The 25,415-nt window shown below is 39.4% G+C and overlaps 3 protein-coding genes across 3 annotated transcripts in view; 1 reads left to right on the top strand and 2 right to left on the bottom strand.

Moving 5' to 3' along the window:
• Window positions 1-18,029, bottom strand: part of LOC120427150 (Y+L amino acid transporter 2) — a 32,354-nt gene extending 14,325 nt beyond the window's left edge. Inside the window, exons 1-3 of the mRNA XM_039592008.2 lie at window positions 17,705-18,029; window positions 14,367-14,565; window positions 11,375-11,570 (exon numbers count right to left, since the gene is read on the bottom strand). Of these exons, the coding sequence (XP_039447942.1) occupies window positions 11,375-11,570; window positions 14,367-14,565; window positions 17,705-17,750 (441 nt within the window). The 5' untranslated portion in view covers window positions 17,751-18,029. The remainder of the gene's footprint in view (window positions 1-11,374; window positions 11,571-14,366; window positions 14,566-17,704) is intronic.
• Window positions 1-25,415, bottom strand: part of LOC120427162 (zinc finger protein 497-like) — a 324,949-nt gene that overhangs the window by 132,008 nt on the left and 167,526 nt on the right. The gene's annotated exons all lie outside the window — the stretch shown is intronic.
• The window catches only part of LOC120428672 (hydroxylysine kinase), a 3,158-nt gene continuing 2,121 nt past the window's right edge, over window positions 24,379-25,415 (top strand). Inside the window, exon 1 of the mRNA XM_052706207.1 lies at window positions 24,379-24,951. Within this exon, the coding sequence (XP_052562167.1) occupies window positions 24,716-24,951 (236 nt within the window). The 5' untranslated portion in view covers window positions 24,379-24,715. The remainder of the gene's footprint in view (window positions 24,952-25,415) is intronic.

Here is a 25,415-nt window from a genome sequence, read left to right as displayed (position 1 = left end):
GTTTTTCTCAAAACGCATGGTTTGTACATGATGCTTTTTGAAATGTTGGCATCGATATCTCGGCAATGCGGTGATGTACATTGGAATTCCATAAAAGTTCAAAATATTTTTAAACGTGCCCACAGAATGAATGTGAAACTACGTTAAGAGCGAGTTTAAGTGCCTTCACAAAATTAGAAGTATTGGAGTTGTAATTTTAATTTAAAAAATAATTAAATAAAACATTTTTGAAAAAAGAAATAGATCTTATTTACCCTATGATTAATACGTGAAATGCTGTATCAAGTAGGCGAAAATCTGTTTTACCCCTAATCCAACAAATTGTTAAAAATATTTTAATTCATTCTAAATGGCAATTTTTCCACTCAAATTAACAACTCCAATACTTCTAACTTACGTGAAATTGTCCGAGGATTCCGAATATGACAAAATTGAGACCAAAAAGTGCCGTCTTCTTGGCCTACAGGGCAAAAACTAACGTTGCAAAATGTTTGTTCTTAAAAAATCAAAAAAACTATGAGAAAAACTGCGATTGGCCAAAAAGTTAATACCGTAGGCTTATGGTCCATGAAATTACCTATCTTTTGACCTATGGGAGTATGGGTGTTGGAGGCTGTTGCAAAATGATATTAAGGTTTCAAAAAAATCAATTTTTGACAGTAATTTGCAAAAGCTAAGAGAAAAAGTCAAACCAATCCTGGATGTCTATAGCTCATTCTGAAGTGCTTCAAAAGACCTTTCGAATGCATCTAAGAGAGTTGGAATTGATGAAGTTTTACGGAAATGCGAGCAATTTTAAGATTTTTTTAAAGTTTTTTCGACCTCAAACTTCAAAGCCCGTTTTACCCCACTTCCCTTTGTCGTAGAGGGCTCATATTTGGCATGAGTTCATCTCATGTATAGACAAACAAACGCTAAACATCCAAATCGGAGCACCTCGATACGACCTCTAGAACAAACCGAGCAATATTTACAAATACTGCCTCTTAAATTTAATGTATAAATATAAATAAATGTAACAAAAGTCTATGTTTGTACACACACACAATCCCGACTTTGGTTGCCTTTCTTTACGCATGAGTTTCCCTGCTGATGTTTGTCTTTTTGTGTGAACTTTTCTTTGAGTTTCCTTTGTTTGGTGTAGGGTTAAATGCCATATATTGATCCATTATAAAAGTTAATCAAAAAGTTCTTTAATTTTAAGTATCATTCCTGCTCCTCAAAAAAAGCTGTCAGAAAACTGTTCGTTAAAGTTGGTCACAAAAAAGGTGCAACCATAGTTTTCATCCATATCAGAAAGGCCAAAGGTGCTAAAATAAAGCGCCAAGGATGCTCTCACTGAAAGATGTCAATCATTTTTGCGCCAAAGCAAATTCCGCCCATCCAAGCAGCCACAGTTGTTGACGTTTTCCGTGAAGAACATCGTCATTGGCGTGCGTATGGACTCTCTGTGTCGCGCCTCCACCGCGGTCGGGAGGATATTTACGGTCTACAAGTGAGAGTATATGCTTTGCGTAACGGAAAAATGGCCCCCAAAATAGGATTGCTTCGATTGGGTGACGACCGTCAAACAGCCAGCAGCGCCATCGCTCTTATTGCGGTGACTTGATTGGAATTTGTTTTCGACTGACTTTGCTGTAATTTGGTGTAGCTTTGAATCGCATCAAAAAAAAATGTCAAAATTAAACTAACTGGGAGAACTGTCAACATAATGCTCACGTTTTTCGATAGACTTGCGTGCAAAACTCAAAACTCCAACGTTACGCAACATTACACTCAAAAAACCTTTCACCACATTGTCGCATGAAAATTCAGGTGGCAGCCAATTTTTGGCCCATAACAACGTTTTACATGACTCATGCAACTGTCACAGTGCAATCATGTCAAGACTGCATGATTTTCACGCAGCCTACACTCACACAATCAGATGCTGCGTGAAATTCATGCCTGAAAAATTGGAGGCGTGGCCTGGAGTCAGCTGATTTTTTATTTGCATGAAGTTCATGTCACTGCTGCATGAAAACTGGTATGGAAAAAATCCATCAACCTTTTCATGCAACATTGAGGTGAAAAGTTTGTTGGTGTAAGTGCACAGTGAGGTTGGTTGGGAGGTTGCATGAATTTCCTGTCTGAAAATTTTTAGTTCAGGTTGGCGCTGCTAAGGATCGTCAGTTTGCTTTTGATGCTCGTCGCGGTGACTTCGTGTTTGGATCGCGGACTCTGATTTTGAAGCGGATTTTTTGGACACTTCAATGGTGAGGATTGCTTTTCAATTTAAATAAAAAAATAAGCTAATTATCAATGCGTTCGTGTTTTGCAGGAGGCGAGCAGTAAATCGATGGAAAATCCTTGTGTAACGATACTGACTGTTGCCGAAAGACTCTCAACGAACTACGGTATCGATTATGACGCGTCTTGCGTGCCTGTGACTGAAGACCATGTAAGGCCGAACGTGATAGTTTTTTTTTGTGAATTTGTGTTCTAGCCAAATGTTGAATTTTGATGTGACGTGTGCCATTGCCCACTGAGAATTTTGGCTCGAGTCTCGAGATCGAGCCTGAATCGAGTCGAGGCTCGAGCCAAAATTCTTAGTGGGTGTGAGTGCTGTTAAGCTGTTAATTAAGAATTTGTGTTGAAAAATAAAAATACAAGCAAAAATTGGCCTTGCTTTTTTAACAAAAAGTATCTTAATCCCTCATCCAAAAAGTCCAATTAATTTAGAGTACTTTTCCAAAAGTTCTTAATGTCAGTTTTTTGAATATTTGACATTACGAACTTTTGAAAAAGTACTGTAGATTGAAAAATCAATGAATACAATGAACCTAGGAGCATGTGCTTTCCACAACGACATCATGTAAGTGTTGCCTGAAGCATCAGGCTATTTTCACGGGAAATTCATGCAAGCTTGACATGATGCAAAAGTGAACAGCCATCAAGGGCCGTGCGCATGTATTAGTTTGCCACCGGGAGTTCACGTCAAGGTTGCATGAATAACTAAATGGAAAAAAACCACATATATTTTCATGCAACTTTGTGGTGAACAGTTTTTTGAGTGTACGGTTCCCCTTGACCCCAATCAAACCGCTTTCCGCTAGACGGGTTCATTCCGCTTCGAATTCCGCTTCGAAAATTGCTTCGAAATTTTCTAAACAGATTGTCTGATTGGGTTCCGCTTCGATTCCGTTTGAGCAATTTTTGCACAAGGGCGACACCTTCTGGTGTATGGTGGAACCTCGATGACATTTCGCCGAGTTTCGCCGAAGCGGTTTTCTTGTTGATTTTTGGCAATCAAACGTCAAAGTGTTAGGAAAAAACAAGTTGGAAAACTTGTTCGTTCCTGTTTTCTTTCGCGCCTCGTGTTTTAACGGAAAAACATATTTGCCGTGGAATTAATCGGACTGGTGAGTTAAGCTCGTTATAATAATATATGAAATAACAGTAACAGTTTATTTCGATTTTTTCAAGTTTTTCCCGCACACGAACAGAAGTTCGGCCACAAAGGACCTCAATCGGGGTTTGTCGCAACAGCAAGGATCGTTTCATCTCCGAGGCGTTGGAAGCGTTGCAAACATGGCGGGAGCTTCCCTTTTCGACACGTCCCAGAAGTCCTCGCTGTGGATCGAGGTGGCGATCAAGTGTTTCCGGCAGGTTGTGCTGGGGGACGGGCGGAAGGCGGCTTCTAAACCACCATCAACGCTCGCAAGACTGCGGTTCCGGTTACCCGTCTGTCCCTGCTGCATCTGCTCAAGCAGCTACTTCGTGAAAATTCCAGCCTGACACAGGCCCGCCTCAGCCAGCACAGCGTGCGTGACCACACTCAACAAAGCCCACACCATCCTCCATGGCAAATAAGGCATCGCGGAATTTCATCGCTGGGGCAGATTAAGAGCACGGCGGTGGCGTCCACGTCGACGTCGACGGCCTGTGTGACGGGTGTAAAGTTCGAGCATCACCAGGATCGTCCTCGCACCACCGCGTCTGCTGCCGACATGAGCTTGATAGAAAGTGGCGACAACACGTCGGAAGCAACCGAAGTGGCCGCCCTTCCTCACGCTCACGACAAGAACACGCTAACCTGCGTCGTGGGAGGTACCAGACGTACAACCGGGTGGTGCAACCGCCGGTCCACAATGCTTCCAGCAGGCAGCTTCCTTCATCAAGTTCCTGATGCAGTACAGCCAGTTTGGTCTACCGAGCCCGACCCAGATCGTCAACCTAATGGAGTAGCACGACGTCAGTGGCAAGGGATCCGATAGTTGACCGGGGCCACCAACAATGACGTCGTTACGGATTGCACCGAGGAATACAGACTGTCCTGTCAGTGGTTTATGTTTATTTTAAAAGAATAATAAAAAATAAGAGGGCTGGGGGGTTGGGTTCGTGTTAGGCGTTTCAATTAGCGAGAAATTTTAATAATAATGAATAAAATTCGATCAAAATAAGAAAAAAATAGTTTAATCAACCTCTCTGGTTGAATTCAAATTAATTTTGGATTCAACCAAAACAAAAAAGAAAATCAAAAAGTAAAAACAAGAATAAGAAGAAGTAGCTGTCAAAACTAACCCGTCCATTCCGTTTCGATTCCGTTTGAATTCCACTTAAACCGATTTGCGGCGAAAACTCAAACGGAACCGGTTGTTGCGTTTGAAACGGAATGCGTTTTAGAATCTAAAACGAACACTGTTTAGAATTCGAATCGAACTTTTTTCGGTCAAGCGGAATTCTAAACGGAATTCAAACGGAACGTGCTGAGTGGGACATTGCCTTTCAAACGGGGGCCCACTCAGCGCGTTCCGTTTGAATTCCGTTTAGAATTCCGCTTGAGCGAAAAAAGTTCGATTCGAATTCTAAACAGTGTTCGTTTTAGATTCTAAAACGTATTCCGTTTCAAACGCAACAACCGGTTCCGTTTGAGTTTTCGCCGCAAATCGGTTCAAGCGGAATTTAAACGGAATCGAAACGGAATGGACAGGTGGGCTTTGACAGCTTCTTCTTTTTCTTATTTTCTTTCTGGTTTTCTTTTTTGTCTATAGGTTGAGTTCAAATTAGATTCGAATTCAACCAGAAAGGTTGCTTCAACAAGTGGTTTTTATTATTTTAAAACTATTTTTTATTTATTTGTCGTTAAATAAAACGCGATCCAACCCCAAGCCCCTTTATTTTTGATGTTTGTTTCCAGTTTAACAAAAAAAAAACTATCCCTCGGGGCGGCCTACAACGTCATTCTAGGCGGCACCGGTCGACACTCCGGATCCCTTGCCATCACTAAACCCGTGCAGCTCCACTAGGATGACCAGATCGAATTGGGCCTTCTTCGGGACCTTGAACTTTCCGAACTCCGCTCGCGCTTGAACTTTCCCGCTCCGTCCGCCTCGTTGAGCTTCTTTTCGTGGTTCTCCAGCAGCAGGCAGTGTCCATTGCGGACGACCGCAGCAGCGATTCGGCCGAAACTTCCGATTCCATTGGGTAGAGCAGTGGCGTTAGCACCACCGGTGCATGTTCCCGCGGAAAGTCCCGGCACACCTGCTGAACAAAGCGCGTGTACGTCGAGTTGGCGAGGCCGAATTCATTTTGCTTGCCGTGCGACAGCAACGATAGAATGTGCTGCAAAAGTTCGTTGAGACTTCCCTCCTGGCTGGATTGGCTTGGTTCTGCAAAAGCAAAAATAATGTTAATATTTATTAATAATATTCCTCCACTTGAAAGCAAGTTCAAACCTCAAAAATTATCCATTGGAAGAGGATTTCTTCCGCGTGGGCTTCGACTGCTGCGATCGCGAAATTTTCTAGCGCACACTTTGACGCACGTTTGACGTTTGCTTCAGCAGACCACACTCACACTATGCAAGAAAAACCGCTTCGGCGAAACGCGGCGAAGTGTCACTGAAGTTCGGCCGTACACCAGCAGGTGTCGCTAATGTACCAAAATGGCTCAAACGGAATCTAAACGGAGTCCAACCGGAGATTCCGTTTAGAAAATTTCGAAGCAATTTTCGAAGCGGAATTCGAAGCGGAATGAACCCGTCATGCGGAAAACGGTTTGATTGGGGGCGATCAGCAAAAGTACACTCAAAAAACTGTTCACCACAATGTTGCATGAAAATATATGTGATTATTTTCCATACAGTATTTCATGCAACATTGACATGAACGTCCGGTAGATGATCAACACCAGCACACAGAATCTTGATGGCTTTTCACTGTCACATCATGTCAAGTTTGCATGAATTTCACGTCAGATTTGCCTGACGCCTCATGCAATATTTACAATAATGTATTGTGGAATTCACATGCCTATTATTGGCTTTCAATGCGATCGATGCATTACTACTTCATGGTAAGAATAATTAAAAGAGTTTTAGTTTGTAGTCGCAAATATAAAACGTTTTTATTATCACTTAATACAACTAAAGAACACACACATATGATTCACAATTTTATAACCAGCACACTAATTATACACACACAGTTTTATGATCAATCCTCTCGCACTTATCTGCCACTTCCGCTCATTTGCGCACGCTGGAAGTTTCCGGGCTGGCCTCGTTTTAATAGTCCTCCCCGAGGTCCTCCCAGACTCACTCCAAAATTCATTTTCCTTGCAGATCCCTCGAAATCCTTTGGCCTCCTGGCTCATCTAATCTGGTTTCTCGTTCACCTGAAAATAAAGTATAGAAACAAATTGTTCATTACTTTTGAGCCACATTTTTAAGAACTTTTTAAACTTACCAGCAAAACACGACAACTACAGCACCAAGATTAATTGATTTCAGTTTATTTATCAATCTTACTCCGATTAGTCCAGCAAAAAAAAGCGACAACGGACTGTCTGCCACATCCGCTCGTCCAAACAACTAAAAATCAACTGAATTGAAATCGGCTAAGTCCCGGTAATCGAGCTCAACAAAATTTGCAGACAGGAATTTCATGCAACCTCGACTAATTTTTCACCACAATGCTGCATGAAAAGGTGTATGGATTTTTTCCATACTGGTTTCCATGCGGGTGTTGCAAGATTGTCATGCAAACACAAAACCAGCTGACCGTAAGCCACGCCTCCGAATTTTCAGGCATGGATTTCACGTGACATTCAGTTGTGTGAGTGTTAGCTGCGTGAAAACCAAGCAGAGTTGACATGAATGCATGGTAATAGTTGCATGACTCATGTGAAACGAGGTTTTGGACCAAAAATTGGCTGTCACCGGAATTTTCATGCAGCATCGTGGTGAACATTATTTTGAGTGTATCAAATTGCGTCGCACGCGTCCCGTTCCGGGTTGGCGGGGTCCTCTCTCCCGCTTTATTGGCTGAGGTCACGTGCCGGTGCTTCATCGGATACCTTTCCGCCCAGCGGAGAATTTGATGCTCCGGACGCAGATGGGGATACAATTAGGCGTTGTGGTTTTGGCCGGGTTCGTAAAAGAGGCTCTAGATTGGCTATTAGTGTAATAGAGATGAATAATGAGGTTTTTGGGTAATTTTCCTGGAAGTGGATTCATCGTTGATGGATTTTAGATGCAAGTTCGTGTTTGAAACATGCAGAACCGATTAGCTTGCTTGACATCGAGTCGAGATGATGTCGGCCCTACAAGCAAAAATGGGTGCATTTTTGTACCGGGTAAACGACAGTTGTCACTGCAGTAGCGTGGTAAGCCCAAGTTGAATGTTCGTTTCACTTATTTATCGTGAGTGTATAAATGTTTCACGTAACAAGTATTATGACCGTAACCATAACCTTTTCACTGGAAGACTTCTCTTTCATTCTCTTGAAATTCCTGGAGTAAAATTTCAAAAGGTCTTAATAAAAGAAATTTGTATTTTTTGCTTCACTTCAACAAATGCAACGATGTATTTTTTTAAGAATATGGTTTGTAATGAGCAAAATTCCTCATAAGCCAACTGGCAAACGCCAATTAAGCTTCTGATGTTCATATGACCTCTTTTTAAGCCTGCGGTATTATCTCCACCACCCACAATTCCGACCATGCAACAAGCTCTGTGTCTTTCCATTTGGTTAGGTATGATGAGCTTGAAACGGAATCGTAATCTGATACACTCGTTTTACTTCTCGGTCCCAGCCAGTCGATTTCTGAGTCCATTTCCCAGAAATGCGGGTCCCATGTCGTAACGGCTTATGCACCTACGCCCACCACCCGGACACGTGGCTTTCACTGGGTTGCTGGGAAGAGATTTAACCTAACCCACATGGAGGGATTTTGTTAAAAAAATGAATTTTGAAGAGGTTACAGAATTGCATAATTTCAGGCGAAATCGAATCAGTTTTGACTGAAATTCACAATATTATAACCTTTCCTCTATGATTGGACCTTTTCTACTGCGTCAAGCAAGGATTGCTAATAAAATTTGTCACTTCTGATTGCGCCTTTGTCCCGGTAGCTTCTGCTTCCGTTTTGCTCTGATTAGCAATTATCCCTGTCCTATGTGTGGTTACCCTATCAACATCCAGCAAAAGTTCCGGTTTACGTCAGCACCAGTATGCGTTCATAAGAGCTTTTATTGCCCGTTGCTATGTCCATTTTCTGACCTCTGTTTGCTTAGTTTTAAATAGTGACGAAAGTGACGTTTTTCCAGCTTGATACTTGAATAACTAAGCTCATTTCAAAGCATCGTTGCTAGGGTGGCACGTCGACGATTTTTAAAGCTTAATGTCGCTTACGTCGCAAGAAATTCAGTCCCACCAGCGCTACGGCTCGTTTGAGCAGCTTCACGCGACAACGACTCTTCTCGGCGGCGGAGAAGCCAAGAAGTTCACGCTAAATCAACATAATGTAGAAGCTTTGGCAGAACCATCATCAAAGACGATGGAAGCTGGCCTGGAGGCACATAAAATGTCGTCTGCTGTATCTGGCTGGTTGGTGTGTGTCCTTTTGCTGAATCCCATCGCGCAATCGTTGAATAATTAATTATACGCGCTGCTTGGGCAGACCCTTTGGGTGTCGCGGCTAGGATTTGTTTTCCACGTCTTTGGGTTTCATGTCCGCCGCTGTCATTTGGGTCAGATTTTGTCACTAGAGATGGAAAAGGTTCGTTTTGCTATTTGTTAGAGGGATATTATGCTCCAAAGTCGTAATTAATTGGTGGGTTGTGTTTGGCATTAACTTCACTGACGAGCAATTCACCATCAAAACCGGAAATGGATATAATTTTAAGTTTTTCTATTTTTATTCAAAGGTTTCTATTCCAAAAAATTTTTTTTTTGAACAGTTGCGAAAATTTCAAATAAAATTGCCCAAGAGACATTAAAAATTGGACCTCTGGTTGCTGAAATAAAGCTTATGAAAGAAAGAGAAACAACAAACCTCATTTTTGAAGTCTTATGCAAACAGCGTTTAGTTTTCTACACCCAAAATTAAAGAACGATGGGATAATCCTCACGAAAAGAAACGTGAGGAAAGTGCTATTTTGCGAGAGTATAGTCCTCTCGCGTGTTCATTCGTTCATTGGAACAGTTCATCCTATTGAGTGGCTTATATGGACAAATGACCGCCACTTAGTCACCGAACCATGATGGCCCATACGGCAAAGGCACGGTTCAATATGCCGAAGGTCTTGGGTTCGAGTCTCGGTAATGTTAATTTTTTTTTTGATAGATGAACTTTTTTTGAAGATGAACCCATAAGTAAAGTACTCTCGGTAATTTCGGGATTTATCCTCTCAATCCGCACACAGTACCATTTTACTAGAATTCATGAAAAACAAAATCCTAAATTCCGATGTGTGGTCCTGAAATTCATTAAAAATACTCAAAAATGTAACGTCTAATTGAAGATAATTAAAATAAACGTTGCAGTGGTGAGAACATTTCATCATTCATTTGCAGCAGCACTGTGATTTAATGTCAAAAAGATCATCCATAAAAAAAATACCGGTACCAATGAACGAATGAACACGCGAGAGGACTATACTCTCGCAAAATAGCACTTTCTTCACGTTTCTTTTCGTGAGGATTATCCCCTCGTTCTTTAACTTTGGGTGTAGCATGATAATAATCTTGCCTTAAGTATTTTGCGATACTCTTTGCTAAGAAAAGAGAATGTAATAAACTTGGTACAGTCAACCCACATATTCGGAACGGTTTCCAGATCGGCCAATGTTCAAAAAATCATAGCAAATCGATAATTGAACTAAATGATTACCTTCATTTGAAAGCTTTTCTTGCGATCTTTCGAATGCTGTATCGAACATCTGCAAATTTTAACTTTTTTATGAAGTTTTTGAAGAATTACTTTGACCCTTGAAATCCACAAATTCGGAACACTTTTTTCTTACGAATGTAAACAAACTTTGGATCTCTCTAGGAGTACATATTTATTACCAAATAATGACTTCACACACTGAAACAAATGAAACTCAAGCTTAGTGATGTTTTATACATGGTTTTAAATTTTTTTTGTGAAAATATCAGTTAAATTCAGGTGTTCCACAATTGTGGGAGGCACAATAACAACCCACAATTATGAAACAGGCCATTTGGAGGCAGTGTTTTGCTGCTCTGCACAAAATAGTCTTGGAATGAAGTTTTTTGCTCAAAAAGTACTACTTTTACTAGTGAAATAGCAAGATAATGTCCAAATGAAGGTTCTAAAAATAGTAAGGTCGACAGAAAAGCTAGTTTTGGCATGCTATTGACAAATTATCATCAAAGTGTTCCGAATTTGTGGGTGTTCCGAACATGTGGGATGACTGTAATATCATGTTTTTATTGAAAAAAATTGCAGAAAAATTACAGAAAATCTGGAGAAACTTCCAACTTATGCAAGGAAAAATGTAAGTTTGTATTATATACTGCCTTCCTCATCCTGACCTCTATGCTAAGAGCAGCACTGCCTTCCAGAACCATATTGAAAGGCTGTCACCACTAGTTGGAAACGTTCTTTGTGTGGGCTGTCACCCAGCAATGGACGACGAAGACAAAGAAATAGGAGGAAAAAGCAAATCTTTTCAACTTTCTTGCTCCTGTAAAAAAAGGAGCAGCAACAGGTTCTCAGGTTCTGTCTCGTATAAAAGCAGCACATTTCATCTAAACACGTAAATCCTTTTTTCCTGCAGCGCGTGGGAGGCTCGTAAATTGAATTGATTCTCAAGTGTAGAATGAATAAACATTTTGCTATCTTTCATGGAGTGTTATCTTTTGTGGGGCTTTAAACCGTTGAACGGGGACGAAATGATTTTCCCACCAGATGTCGCACGAAGTTGCCTGACTTTGGGCGTTTGTTTAGTACAATAAAAGTTTTAGTTGCGTGCAAGTTTGTTCTCAAGAAGCAAAGCAGCCCCATCTGACGGTGTCTTTTCCCCCAAGGGATACATTGCCACGGTAGTAAGAGTATTATACTGAATCCTATATTTATACGGACCTGCGTCGTCGGTCGGATGATGAGCAGGGCCATCCAGAGCCGCAGGAAGCCAACAAGTGGTCCGAATGCAACAAGTAGGTACGCGTAGTCACCACCGGAGCGGGTGATGCACGTGCCCAGCTCGGCGTAGCAAAGGGCTCCGAGTGTCGACAGGATACCGCTGAGCGTCCAGATGACCAGCGAGGAACCGACGGATCTGCAATGATGATGGGGGTGGAAGGTGGAAAACGGTTAAGTTGGGAATGCTGAAGATGTATAGGTTGAGGAATGTAACATAATTAAAAACTTTGACTTTGACCGGTCTCGGGAACGTTGATATTGGAAGGTCAGGGTGGTAAATTTTAAACCAAGAGCGAATCCAGTCTAAAATACCTGACCTTACCTTTGGATGCATCTGTGTTCATTATATAAGCCAGTTTGTGTTCACACCTTGCTGTAAGAACGCAGATGAGGCTGACCCCAAACCACACAGAGTATGGCAAAATTACATCGGTAAAGATTGACGATTTCATGCTCTCTGAACACAATTGAAATTTCTGCGAAAATAAGTAAAATCTTTTACAGCCATAAAAAAAAGCTGTCTTAGAAATAAAATCGGACTGTCACTGCAATTTTGTGCTACATGCATCGCCCTTTTGTCAAAAGAGCAAAACATGTACAAAAGCCAAGAAATGAAGGAAGGAAGTAAACGAGGGAAAAAAGAGTGAATTAAATTTTCAAGTTATTTCGTTTTGAGCCCCGTTTCGCCCAAGAACACGGATTCTTTCGTGTGGGCTTGCAATTGTTGTACGTATTAAATTCTTTAAAACGAAACACGCTGCACAGCACGTTGGGCAAGAAAAGCGTAAACAGTGTTTGTCCGACTTGCGTGGTTAGACAGTTTTGATTAAAAACTGGTAAGATTCTTGGAAATATTGTCGATGTTATCTGGGCTCCGGTGTCCATCGAGCAGAAAAGGTGGTAATTGAAATTTGATGTTATCGCTGACATGAAACTTAGTTCCGATCTATTGTTATGTTGCATCGGATAAGATGATAAGGCGATAGGACTAATTGAAATTTGAGAAGATATTTAGAAAAAAAGAATTTAATTTTTACCTGCAAAACAAAGTTTTGAGTGGAAAGGAAATTTAAAAAAAAAAAAAAAATGCACAAACATTTTCAGGTGCCCAAAATTATCAGTTGAAATAAACGGGTTTTAAACATAGCACTTTTTTAACTATTTTGTTTATAAAAGTGCCAAAAACCAACTTTTGTGAATTTTACCTATTTATGTTATTTTTCATATGCATAAAAAAATCTGAAAGTTTATTAAAAACATTTAAAAATTTTCAAAATAGTTTTTTCGAAACGATCGGAAAATTTCACGAATGTTTCATGTTTTAACATTGAAAATCGAACGATTAGTTGCTGAGATATCGTCATTAGAAAATGGTGGGTTGTTTTGGTGAGATTTAGAAAACTTCAATTTTTGTGTTTCTTTTTCTTAAAGCGGCTCTATCTCAGCAACCCGAGGTCCAATCTTCAATGTCTCTTGGACAATTTTATAGCAAATTTTCTGAACTTTTCAAAAAAAAAATATTTTTAGAAATGGTCACTCATGGTCACTATTTTTAAAAATTAAAAAACTGCAAATATTTCGCTAAAATCAAACTTTCGGTGGCTATATATTGAAAACGAAGCCCTTTACCAAAAAATCTGTAGAGTACTTTTCGATTGCAAATTCAATTTTGCATTAAAAAATAATGTCAAACTTGTTTTTGCATGAAACTTCGATTTTTTTTCCAAAAATCACTATTTAAAAAAAATCATAACTCGGCGGCAGATTTTTTGGCCATGTTTTTCTATGGCTCAAAAATTGCGGATTTTTGTCCCCTAAAACATATCAAAAAATATCGAAAATAAAAAAAATACGTATTTTGGGAAATTGAGTTTTAGTGGAAAAAAAGTTGATTAAAAAAACTGCATTTTTTTCCGTGTACCTATTTTTTTCTCAAAAGTCCTCAACAATACCTACAACTTTGCCCAAGACTTTTCACTTCAAATTCACTCAAAAGTTACAGATGTTTAAATATTTACATACCATTTTTGTATGGACAGCAGCCAAAATTGTATGGAGACTTGTATGGGTGAACCAATGACATAAAATAGCTTATTTGGTCATAGGGAAGGCCCCCATATAGTTTGAGCCAAATAAAAAAAAATACAAATAAAATCCATTTCCGGTTTTGGTAGAGAATTGCTCTCATGTTAAACTCAGTTTTTCAAATGGTATTTCATTGCAATTGACATTTTGAATAAGGTTTCTTTTATTTGTTTTCGGCGCATATGTTAAATTACCATGATATTTTTTAACATCATCATATCTCGTTTTTCAACTTGCTAGCTGTTTACATTTTTGTGTACGGGCTCATGATAAATTCTCAAAAAATCGAGATTATTTTTTCTTATTTTGTTCTTCTTTATTGTTCAAGCCAAACATTCTATAATGTCCAAACGTAGCAAGTTTAGAGATTTAAAATTAAAGGCAAGGTATAAAAAGATGAAAAAACAAAATCGAATACAAAATTTCTGAAATTAAGATTTTATATATTGAAAGTACAACCAATAGTTGCCCAAATATCATGATACAGTCGACTCTCTGGCCAGTCCTTACTGTTTCAATCCCGTTAGTTGCAATTTTATTTTAACAAAATATGATTACTTGCCTACAACCGAAGATACCAAAACTATCAGAAAGTCTACACATTTTTACATTTACATACTTTTTGTATGACTAGCCCAAAAAAAATGAGATTTGTTTATGAAACAAATCTTTGACATAAGAAATGCATTGACAAAGTTTCATTCAAATACACACAAAAAAAACTACGGAATAAATACAGTGATAAATAAATATTTAAAAAGTTCCATGTAAATAGGTTTTTTTCGTAACACATAGCCCTGTTTGAAAAGATAGAAAAAGTCTTTCCAAGTACCCACACAATACTCACTTCGTGTACAGGAAAACTCCCGCCGGTGACACAAAAATGCCGGATCCAATAATCGTTCCAACAATGATCGTAATTCCGTTGATCAGCGTAATCTTGCGCTTCAGGACGACCTTGTCCCCTGGTGCATCGCCGGCACCACCACCCCCACCATCCTTCTCCGTCAGCTGATTTTCCGCCTCGTTTCCCATTTTCACACCACCTGTTGAATATTTTTCCTTAGTTTTTTCTTCTTATTTCCCTCGCAAAATCTTCCGGTCACACTTTTGCAATAAAATACAACTTTATATCGCCCACCCCAACCGACACGATCCGCCACCACTCGTGCCTGATTGGCCAAATAACGTTGGCAGCACGTTTTTCACCAACCCTCACTCGCGAAACGCGCACGCACGAATGATCCGTAAGGTTCACTTTTCCCAAGTTCTCCCGCGGTCCAAGTTGGCGCGTGAACGTTTTTCACGGCCAACTGTCTGCCTGTCCCACAACTTCTTCCTAACTTGCGCGGCCTACTACCAGCTAGAAGGTACAAGTGATTAGGAAAGTAAACTGCAAAAAGAATTTACGCAAACAGACTATAAATAAAAAAAAACACATAAATACAACAAAAAGAGAATCTCTCTGATGTGTGTTCAAGAAAGGTAGAAAATCCGTCGAAAAATTACTTTGGTCTGGCGTGGTTGTCTTTTTTGCTGGGGAGTATTTCAACCAGAGCGTGACCGATCACGGCAAGGTTCGACTTATCACTGACTCTGGCTCTGGCTCTGTGACGACTGGTTCTGGTTGGCGGGTCTTGAAAGCGTAGTATCGTCCGAGAGGAAAAATCAATCTCTAACAAGCGGGCGAGGGGTACAGTGGCAGGCAGTGGAAAACTAGTGGGTTTTTTGAAAAGGTCGCATGATTTATCTTTGACAAACGATTTTTTATGATTTTTCTACTTCTTTATAAAAAATTGCTCTCACAAATGATTATAGTCTCACTTCTAAGAATCACGAAGGTGAAAAACAAAAGATTTAAATTTTATTAATCGATCCAATATTATATAAGTTGATTGCCTGACATTTAAAGTTAAATATAGGGATAAAAGTATATATATAAATGCATACGAATCTATCCAGAACATGTGTAAATTTACTTTACACGAGAATTATGAATCACGTTAGGCTCGGTTGATACAAACTTACATTTACTGAACACCCGTTGTGGAAAATAAAGAATACTTTTCTGTAATTTTCTCAAAAATCAGGGGCAGCATGATGTATCTAAAGTAAAATTTATTTATTTCACAAAACAGAACTGGTGGTAAACATTCTAAATATAATATAACAATGTTGATTGAAATTGGTTATTTTTTACTTTTTAAATATTTTGAACATTTTGGATAATAGCCTACAGAAAATAATTGAATTTTCTAAAAAATCAAAGATACTTTGGGAATTTTTGAAAGTTGTTTTAAAATATTTTTTTCTACGAAAAAAAAGTAATGCACACGGGAATGGCTTAACGAGTTATCACCAATATTTTGAGTCGATGTGGTCAAGGTAGTGTCGAGTTATCGTAGCAAGTTTGTTGAAACTGCTAACTTCAAACAGCTTTACATCGGCAATGACACAATCAAATGTCTTCAAATCGATTTTGTTATTGGTAGAAAATGTATATCATTATGCACTGAAAACAGATTTAGTATGTACTCATACCGACCTTTAACTTTTTTTTCCAATTTACATGTGGGTCATTCCACCTGAAGTGTGCAAGAAAAAAAATGCAAATTTGAAAATTACCATCTCCGATTCTGCTCAAAATTGGCAGAACTGTTAAGACTATCAAAACATACAAGAATCCCGAATTTCATCAAAATCGGACCACCCCCTCCATTTTTGTACCCTCCCAAAAAAATGACTTTTTGGCGATTTTTGAGCGAAACCCCTATCTTCGAACGGCGATAGCTCAGGAATCACAAATCTTAGAGGGTCGGTCTTAGACTCAAATTTGAAGGAAATTGGACGTAGAATTCATTTCCGTAATCAAAATTTTGATCAATTTATTTTGTCTACCCGTATTGCGCAATTGAAAACTTTAAATGACCGTATCCCAAAACAGCACTATTTATTTAAACTCTGTAGCATTTGCAAATAATCTACAAAAGTTCAAATTTTACTTAATATGGTTTAATGACACTGAGATCAGAAAAAAACAGTGCATTAAATATAATCCAATAAATATTCCATAAACAAAAAATAGATTGTATTAGTTATTTCAAAATCACATAAAATCATAAAAATAATTCATCTCCCAGAACACTCAGGTAGTAATTATTCATCAGCACGACTGTGTGCTTCTAGCAGATGCGGCGAGTGTAGCTGATGTAGGTAATCTCAAATACTCAAAACTTTAAAAATCGATATCTCTGGAACGAAACATATTCCTATCTGTCGATAAGTGATTCTTATGTAAAATTGCCCGGGGAATACGATGGTGAGGTCAAATTTGAAAAATAAATAGGGCTGTTTTGAGATAGGGTCATTTAAAGTTTTCAATTGCGCAATACAGGTAGACAAAATAAATTGATCAAAATTTTGATCACGGAAATGGATTCTACGTCCAATTTCCTTCAAATTTGAGTCTAAGACCGACCCTCTAAGATTTGTGGTTCCTGAGCTATCGCCGTTCGAAGATAGGGGTTTCGCTCAAAAATCGCCAAAAAGTCGATTTTTTGGTAAGGTACAAAAATTAAGGGGCTGGTCAGATTTTTATGAAATTTGCATGTTTTGATAGTCTTAACAGCTCTGCCAATTTTGAGCAGAATCGGAGATGGTAATTTTCGAATGCTGTTCCGCTTCAGATGGAATGACCCATGTATATATTCCCTTTAACTGAGTGATCGCAAATCACTTTTTTAAACAAATTCTCTAAGCCTTTTAACATTCTCTAGCAAAATAATATCACATAAAATATTGACCTTTTCAAAACATCCACTAGATTTTCCCACCCTTTTCCGCCCCCGGCCCATCAAGCGCGGGGAGTGATTCACACTCTGGAACTCACGCCATCCGAAATTTGCGCTTGTGCTTGTTGCGTTTTGTGCGCAAAATAGATGACGCAAATGTGTGTACGAATGTCTTTAGCGTTTGCTACTTGCTGCAAAAGTGGTTGTGGATGCGATGATCACAAATACGTCTTTTGGAAAAAAATATGAAATCTTTTTGGGGAAAAAGCAATAAAGATAAATTTTACGAAAACGGTTTCATTTTGTAAAACCTAGAAAAACTCATTTTTATTCCAATGTCACTTTCGCCATTTTTGCCACCACCAGTCATTCTGTTAATAGGCGACAACCGAACCTGAAAACGTAAACACGTTTCCGTTTCTCACTCGACGAGCTTCCATCAATGAAAACCAATCACCGTGCAACACTTTTCAATCAAAACTCGTTGCGAATCTTCTTCTAACACCGTACACAAAGCAATTTAACTGCAATTACAGCAAATAAAAGCCCACTCCAAAAGACTACACTAAAGGGCAAGCCCTTTTTGGGTTTGATTCACGGCAAAACGCGTTTCCTATCGATCCATCGAGTCACGGTTCATCGGAGGAACTGACCAACGAGCCGGCACGCCAACACTACTGACTGCGGGAAGAAAGAGAGTGTCTTCTTCAACGCCACGCGTCGCCGGCGAACCGTTTCGGATGACTGTCGAACAGCAGAGAGAGAGAGAGAGAGAGAGAGAGAGAGAGTTGAAAGACCAACCCAGCTAGTGGAACTCACAGGAATGTTCTTCACCTGGAGGATATCAAAAACACAGAAAACATATCCAACTCTCATGCTCTTTCTTGTTTTGGTATATAATTTGCTAGGTACCGTAACTTGGAGTTACATTGAACTAAAAAGTTATATTTAATAAATAGTATTAATTAAATACACTCAACCCCTGGTGGTTGGTCATTTTTTCGTTTGACACTTTTTTAGTTTGTAGTTTTGAAAAAGTCCTATAAGGTGTTTATAGAACCTATTAAAAAAACTCTATATTTATACCCTGGGTGATGAATAGAGAGAATGCGTAACGTGATTTTCGAATGATCCCACTTTGTTTACATCTACAAAATAGGAGGCTGTTCAAGCACAAGCATGACTTTTTTCTTACTGGCAAATGAGCTGTTTTATAATCAGTAGTATGTGTTTTATTTTGTCTAGTTTTTGACATTTTTTGCTGGAAAATTGTCGCGTTTCAATCGGTTCGAAGAGATTTTTCTTTTTTACGGGTGACGAAGAACTGAACGAGAGTTTCATTTTGCGATGTCGCAGATAAATTCCCTTGCTGATTCCTGGAGCTCTTCCTGGTCTAGCGAAAAAAAAACATCGCTAATTCTAGCGTAGCTGATCCAAAAAACAGAGAAGATTTTCACTAAACCAGGTTTTCAAACGGAATCAAGCAACAAAGACAGCTTCTGGATAGATACAACCGCATCGACTCCATAAACAACTTTCATTCATAATTATAAAAAATTACGATCCCGCCTTCAACTTTCTTAAGATTTCTTGACTTCAACTTAAAATCCACACTTTTATTATTCTTGCAAAAAAAAAAAAGATCTATTACAATACTCTCTACTTTTGGCGATCAATAAATTGGTTCCACTTTGACAGTTCCTAATTGAGGCCGTTTTGCGAACCACTATTCAGCACCCAGTTTATACCCCGTTGGTTGGCCAAAGTCAAACTAAAAAGTGATGAACTGTCACTTTTTACACGGCGTTCACGCACACTATCATAACAAATTTTGGTTGTGTGTGAAATCCGTGTAAAAGGGGTGTCAAACTAAAATGTGGCCCCGTTCGTTTGACAACAGTCGGTGCCAAACCATCGGGGTTTGAGTGTACACCCGAATTTATGGAATCAATAAAAACAACTATGTTTCAAATCTCCTAAAGTGATAAATTGTTTACAAACAAATGATTTAAAAAATCCAAAGTTTCCCCCTTGAACAATACAAGATTTTCCTCGAATACAACGTGTGCGTCTGAAAAGTTGTGAGAAATGAGTGGAAATACCCTGTAGAAGAGCTACTCACTCAGATTCCTCTGTGTTAGAGCAGATGTTCCGCCGCTTTTGTTGAACCACGTGTACGTGTGTGAAAGAGCCAGTGAGAGAGAAAGAAGAGACGGAGAAGGGGAGAGGACTCTTCTCTAGAATAGCAACTGGTTCGGGTTCTTGGTGAAGGGATGATCAAAATTAAACTTAACATGTCACGAACAATTGAACATGGAATAAACCGGCTTATTTTTCATATGTGAACATTTCTCTACGAAACCATCTGATTTCATGTGATTTTAACTTTGTTTTCATTAATTTGAATGAAAATTTCAAAATGGGAGTTTCTCTGTGATCATTGCATCATTGTTTCGTCCATACAAATTTCCATACAATTTGAAAATTATGTTCTGTTTGGAAGACACTCATACAATTTTCATTTGAATGCTTCTTTATTTTTGGATTTCATAAATAAGAAGATTAAATCTAAAAACGTGAGTTAATTCACCTTGAGGAATGAAAAATCGTTCTTGTGAAATCAATTTTGGACTATACTAAGAAAATTGTTGTATGAAAAGCTGCCAAAATTGGATTTTACCGCCCCACATGAAGTTTGATATGTCGGATGATAGGATTTCTCTCATATTCCGGAAGTGTCCCCAAGGGGCCACCGGTAACCGGTTCCACGATGGCCAGAATGGGTCAGCGAACAACGGCATGACCATGAATTGACGTATCTTTCAATTTCATTAAGTTTGATTTGTCGGATGATAGGGTTTCTCTCATATTCCGGAAGTGTTCCCAAGGGGCCACCGATAACCGGCTCCAGAATTGGTCAGAATGGGTCAGTGAACAACGGCATTACCAAAGATGGAAATATCTTTCAATTTCAGGGAGTTTGATGTGCAACATGATGGGTTTTCACCAAAAAAGTCAAGTTGGCCGTTTATCGGATACCCGGGAACCGGTTCCAGGTTACCCGGAAGTGGCCACTAATACTCCAGAGTGGTTCTGGCAATCAAGTATTGTGTTTTTAGTAAGTGTTATGGATCAATTTCAACTATCATGAGAGTATTGGTGCGTGAGCAGTGCGTGGCCGAATGGTTACGCAGTCCGCTTTGTAAGCGGATGATTCTGGGTTCGATTCCCATCTGCTCCACCCTTCCATCGGATGAGGAAGTAAAATGTCGGTCCCGGCCTTGGTTGTTAGGCCGTTAAGTCAATCCAGGTGTAGGAGTCGTCTCCATGCCATAAGTACAAAAAACACACCAAACCAAGCCTACTCCGGTGGAATCGCTGGCGGCGGTTGGACTCACAATCCAAAGGTCGTCAGTTCAAACACTGGGGTGGAAGGTTCCTTGGAGTAAAAGAGGTTTGGGTGCTCTCCCCATTCGAGCCTTCGGACTCCTAGGTTCGAGCAGAAACTTGCAATAGAGACCACAAAAGACCCGGGGGTCGTTAATGTGGATGGTTTGTTTGAGAGTATTGGTATTACATATATGTGAAAAACAGTAAAACATGATCTTTTCGGATGTTCCGGATTTCCGGAACCGGTAGGTCACCTGGCCCTGATATTAATGTTTGTGGTCAAAGTACAGGTAAATACCTGTCGAATGCAACCCGGAGCATCCTGATTGATTGAAATTTGCCGGAGATACAGATCGTCAAAGTTGAGGTCTCAAAAAGGTTCTTTTCGGTTGTAACTGATTCCCGGTGGCCACAGTGACCAAATCCGGTTTTCCAGGTCGGTTTCGGAAAGGGGACGTTCTAAGCTTTCATTTGTGTTCAAAAGAACCGGAATTGATCAAAAACTGGATTTTTGACGATTTTTTAAAGTTTGGGGTCGAAAAGGACCCCAATACCTTATGTGTAATTTTTTTTAATACCAAGGGAAGGTTAAAAAATTTCGCGAGTACTTTAGGATCAAAAATTAGGCATGTCTGATATTACGACTGTTTCTTGACATATTTTCAATTCGATTCTTTTTTATAGAGATTTGTAAGGATGACTAGATGATTCTAAAACCTTGCAGAATTTGATTTGATCAAAATTTTAGAGATGGAGATCTAGAATACGTTCAAGCCTTTGCGCGTGTAAAAACAATCGTCCAAAATTTCAAGGAGGCAAGTTTATCAAAAAAGTTGGGACGATGTTTTCGATCGCAAAAATTTCTGACTTGAACAAAGTTCTAGGATCATCTAAATATCCTTACAAATCACTGGAAAAAAAGAATCGTCTCGACTGATTGAGTTATGCCCGAGAAAAAGCGAGTTTAAATTACCATTCCAACTTTTTGGGAGGTTAAGTTTGACATGCGTTGGGCGTTTCAGTGTTTACATGCATCGAAAGACTCAAAATATTTTGTATGACAATATCTGTACACCAACAATAGTTTCCAAATCCTTTCTCATTTTTTCTTGTTTTCTTAGAAACTACCTCAAAAAAAGTTGAATGCTCCTTCTAAACCAAATTAATTTTTTTTTAGCACGAAATATTTCACCAAATTAGTACTCAGGTTTAACTTATTTTTATAGCAAAAAGATTGTAGAAAACAGTTTGCATAACATGTTTTCAAATTACATACATACTTTTTTTCTATATAAGCTTAACATTACTTAATATCTCAGCCTACACAGAAAAAAATGATGGTAATATTCATCAGGAAATAGTGACAGATTTTGTGTCAAAAAATGTTTGCACATTTTTTAGGTTAGATAACTAAAAATAAGGTAATATTGAACCAACAAAATTTTCAACCTTAGCATATTTCTTCAAAACTTCTGGATTAAAAAAAAATCAAGAACTATTCGCTGATGTTTATATCTATTTCAAAAACTTCTTCTTCAAACCGTTTTCTTCAATCTTCAATGAGAGATACAAAACGGCCGGGAAAATATGTAGCTACTTCCATTGGACGGATGTTGGCAAATAAACACTTTGTCGCTCGATTACAGCTACTAAAAGTTATTTTCATATAATATCTCGTGAAAAATAGTTTAAAAGGAAATAAACTAGCAAATATATCTCAAAAACTGTCAAAAAGCATGTACAACCAATCAAACGAGTTATTTTTTTAATTCTTATGAGGTATTTTAAAGTTTTTGGTAAAATATTCCGGGTTCAGTATTATAAATGATGAAATATGTATTCGGACTGCACGGAGAAAAAAGAATTCCCAAAATCGTGAACAAAGTGTTCAAATCTCGTGGTATTCTCCGTGTGTACTTTGATGTATCTTTATGATCATTTATGCACGGAAAACTTTGCAGTTGGTGTACAAACGCAAATATATGTTTTTAAGAGGGAAATTTTGAAATTCGGCTGTCATACATACGGGTCATAGGGATATATCATAACAGTTTTCACAAAAAAATAAAAAAGTAGTCAATTTGATTCATGCCAATTATATCTCAGATATGTAAAACCGTAAATTGTAATTTATTTTAGAGTAGCCCATTGCGAGACATTTTCATCGTACGATCAGTACCCCTCGCTATCCCTGCTTTTGCGCATGCTCTCTCGTTTCTTTGAAAGCTTCAATCGGTTCTCTTTGTGAGTTTATTCTGACAGGCTTCTAAAACTCATATAGAGCATACTAAAACCAGTCAAAACACATTCAACTCGCACCAGACAAAGCAACAAAAACAACATTCCAGTGTGGACGCATTTTGTTCCTGGAGTCATCAATTTTTCGCCTAGCATTTTTGCAAGTTCTATGAATTAATTCCAGTGCGCTTTGCCTTCCAGTTTCGTGCCAAAGAGATGCCATCGGTCGAACCATCCGGAATTCCCAACGGGGACCAACATGACCAGCAAGCCTTAGAACCCCACCAACAGCAGCAGAACCCGGATGTGACCGCACAGCCGAACGGAACAGCCCCAATGGAGGACGTTGAACCGGATCCAGATCGTCACCTGATCCCAGCGGATCGTATTGAGCACGTGGAGGACGCGGAAGCCCCCATTGACCTGCCAACGGTGCGCGAATTCACCCAGAACGACAAGATCAACAAGTTTCTGCTGAACTCGTTCCTGCAGCGATTGAACGATACCGATCTTGATCAGTTCAACCGGGGGAACGAAGCCAACGGCGATCTGGACCAGGATCAGGACTTTGAGGCGTGAGGTGTGGTTGGGCTTTTTGTTTGCATTATTAGGCTGTTAAGTTTGTCTAAATCCGGTTAGAATGATAGACGTAGAATTCTCCTCCCCGAATTGGCATTTTTGTCATTTGCGCAGTATTTTGAATGTACCCGAGGCGTGTGGGCAAAATGGTTGGTGAAATAAACGAACGATGAATCGGAGTTTTAAATTAGTTTTGTCTTGGTAAGCACTATTTGCTGTTGCGGTTTGTTTTAATTTTATTCGACAAATACAACCAACGGCAATGTTGCAGAACTGCGATTATTGCAATGTCGAGAGATCACTCGTATGCTTATCGGTATCGGGGATTCACTTGTTTGCATGTGTGTGCGCCATACGTAGTGTGTGAACTACATGTGTTGATAAGCTGCGATTTATGAATTTTTACTCTCAGCTGATGCGAAGTTGACTGTGTAGATGTGCCTTGTTGAACTGTAGTAGCTTTTTAAATGTTTATGTTGCCTCTTTATTTTTTTCATAAAATGAATGATAAACATAAAATTATTTTAAAACACATATGAAAATTAATTGAAAGACTTTTAAATAGGCATAAGTTCTTTTGAAAACTGCTTAATATATTGGAATAAGAAACTTATTGTTCCGCATTATTTTTTTTAAATTGGTTTTGGTTAAGATTTACGAGTGGATTTTGAATGTTGAAATTTGTTTGGGAAACTAAGATTCAGGTTGGAAATACTGTTCAACTTTCTCTAACAGTTCAAAACGATCTAAGTTGGTCCTGGTTTTAAATTGGCAGATCTAAAGTTACGTTTTTTAACCTTCCTGCACATCTCATACCAAAAACAAATTTGCTTTAGTATTATTTTCCATTTCGCCGATCTCTCTTGCCTTCTACGTATTGGTTTGTTAAGGTTGAAGTATCTACGAATTGCGTTTGCATTCCGTCTTTAGCCTCTCGTTTGAGTTATTTATCGTCTTCTTCTTTCATTATCGCATCAGACAAGAGTAAGTCTTGCTCGTAGATGTTGCGCCCAACCAAGCTGACGACTTCAGTGCCTGCTACGACGACCACCACGTTCAGTGCTGTGCGACGACGCCATCTAGACGTAGTAACCGCAGTCTTGTTTTGGTTCGTTCCAAAGTAGGTCGTCGTTGGTTGGTACCTGCGGGCTACTGTGATCCAGCGATTTCTCGAAACCACCTTCTCAAAAACATCGTCATGATGGAAATGAAAACCATCCAGAAAAAGCGCCCTTCGGCAACTTCGGCCGAGGGACCGGAAGGGGAAAACGGTCACGACAAGCCGGAAACGCTGAAACCGGGCTCGAAGATACGACCCACTGTGACCGAGGAGGACGTCCGTAAGCTGCTGGAACGGCTGTATGGTATCATCGTGCTGGAGATGTGCGAGCTGGACTCGTACGACGACAAGAACTTCCTCTTGCAGGCAGATCGGTGAGTGTTGCGAGGAATGCTTGGGTGGAGTTTTGAAATACAGTTTTGCCAACTTATTTTATGTTTTTGGAACAGAAATATGTGGATCGGAACGAGTTGTTCCTACTGGGTTGCACTGATGGACACATGATTGGCATGTTTGTTCAATTATATCTCAGAAGGTGGTGCAGCTCCAGGCAGACTAATCACGTTGATGTAATGAGAGAAAAACGTAGCAAGCCCTGATAAAAAAGGTGACCGCGAGACCAACCACGTGACAATGTTATGGAGACACACGTATAGAGTTGGCGTTGATGCGCGGTGACGCAGCGCCGCTACCTTGATTGAGCCGCTTGGATGTGCGGCGATCTGCGCGCTAGTTTGACTCAATTTGCGGTCGCAAGTCGCTAGTTAAGTTATTTGGCTTTAGATCGTGCCGTGTCACTTTCGGTGGAACATTGTTGTGTGAATCTTTTTTGACAAAG

Source organism: Culex pipiens, chromosome 1 (assembly GCF_016801865.2).
Source record: "Culex pipiens pallens isolate TS chromosome 1, TS_CPP_V2, whole genome shotgun sequence".
Taxonomy (NCBI): domain Eukaryota; kingdom Metazoa; phylum Arthropoda; class Insecta; order Diptera; family Culicidae; genus Culex; species Culex pipiens.
Note: the sequence above shows the minus strand (reverse complement) of the source record. Positions and strands in the feature narration are given on the sequence as shown.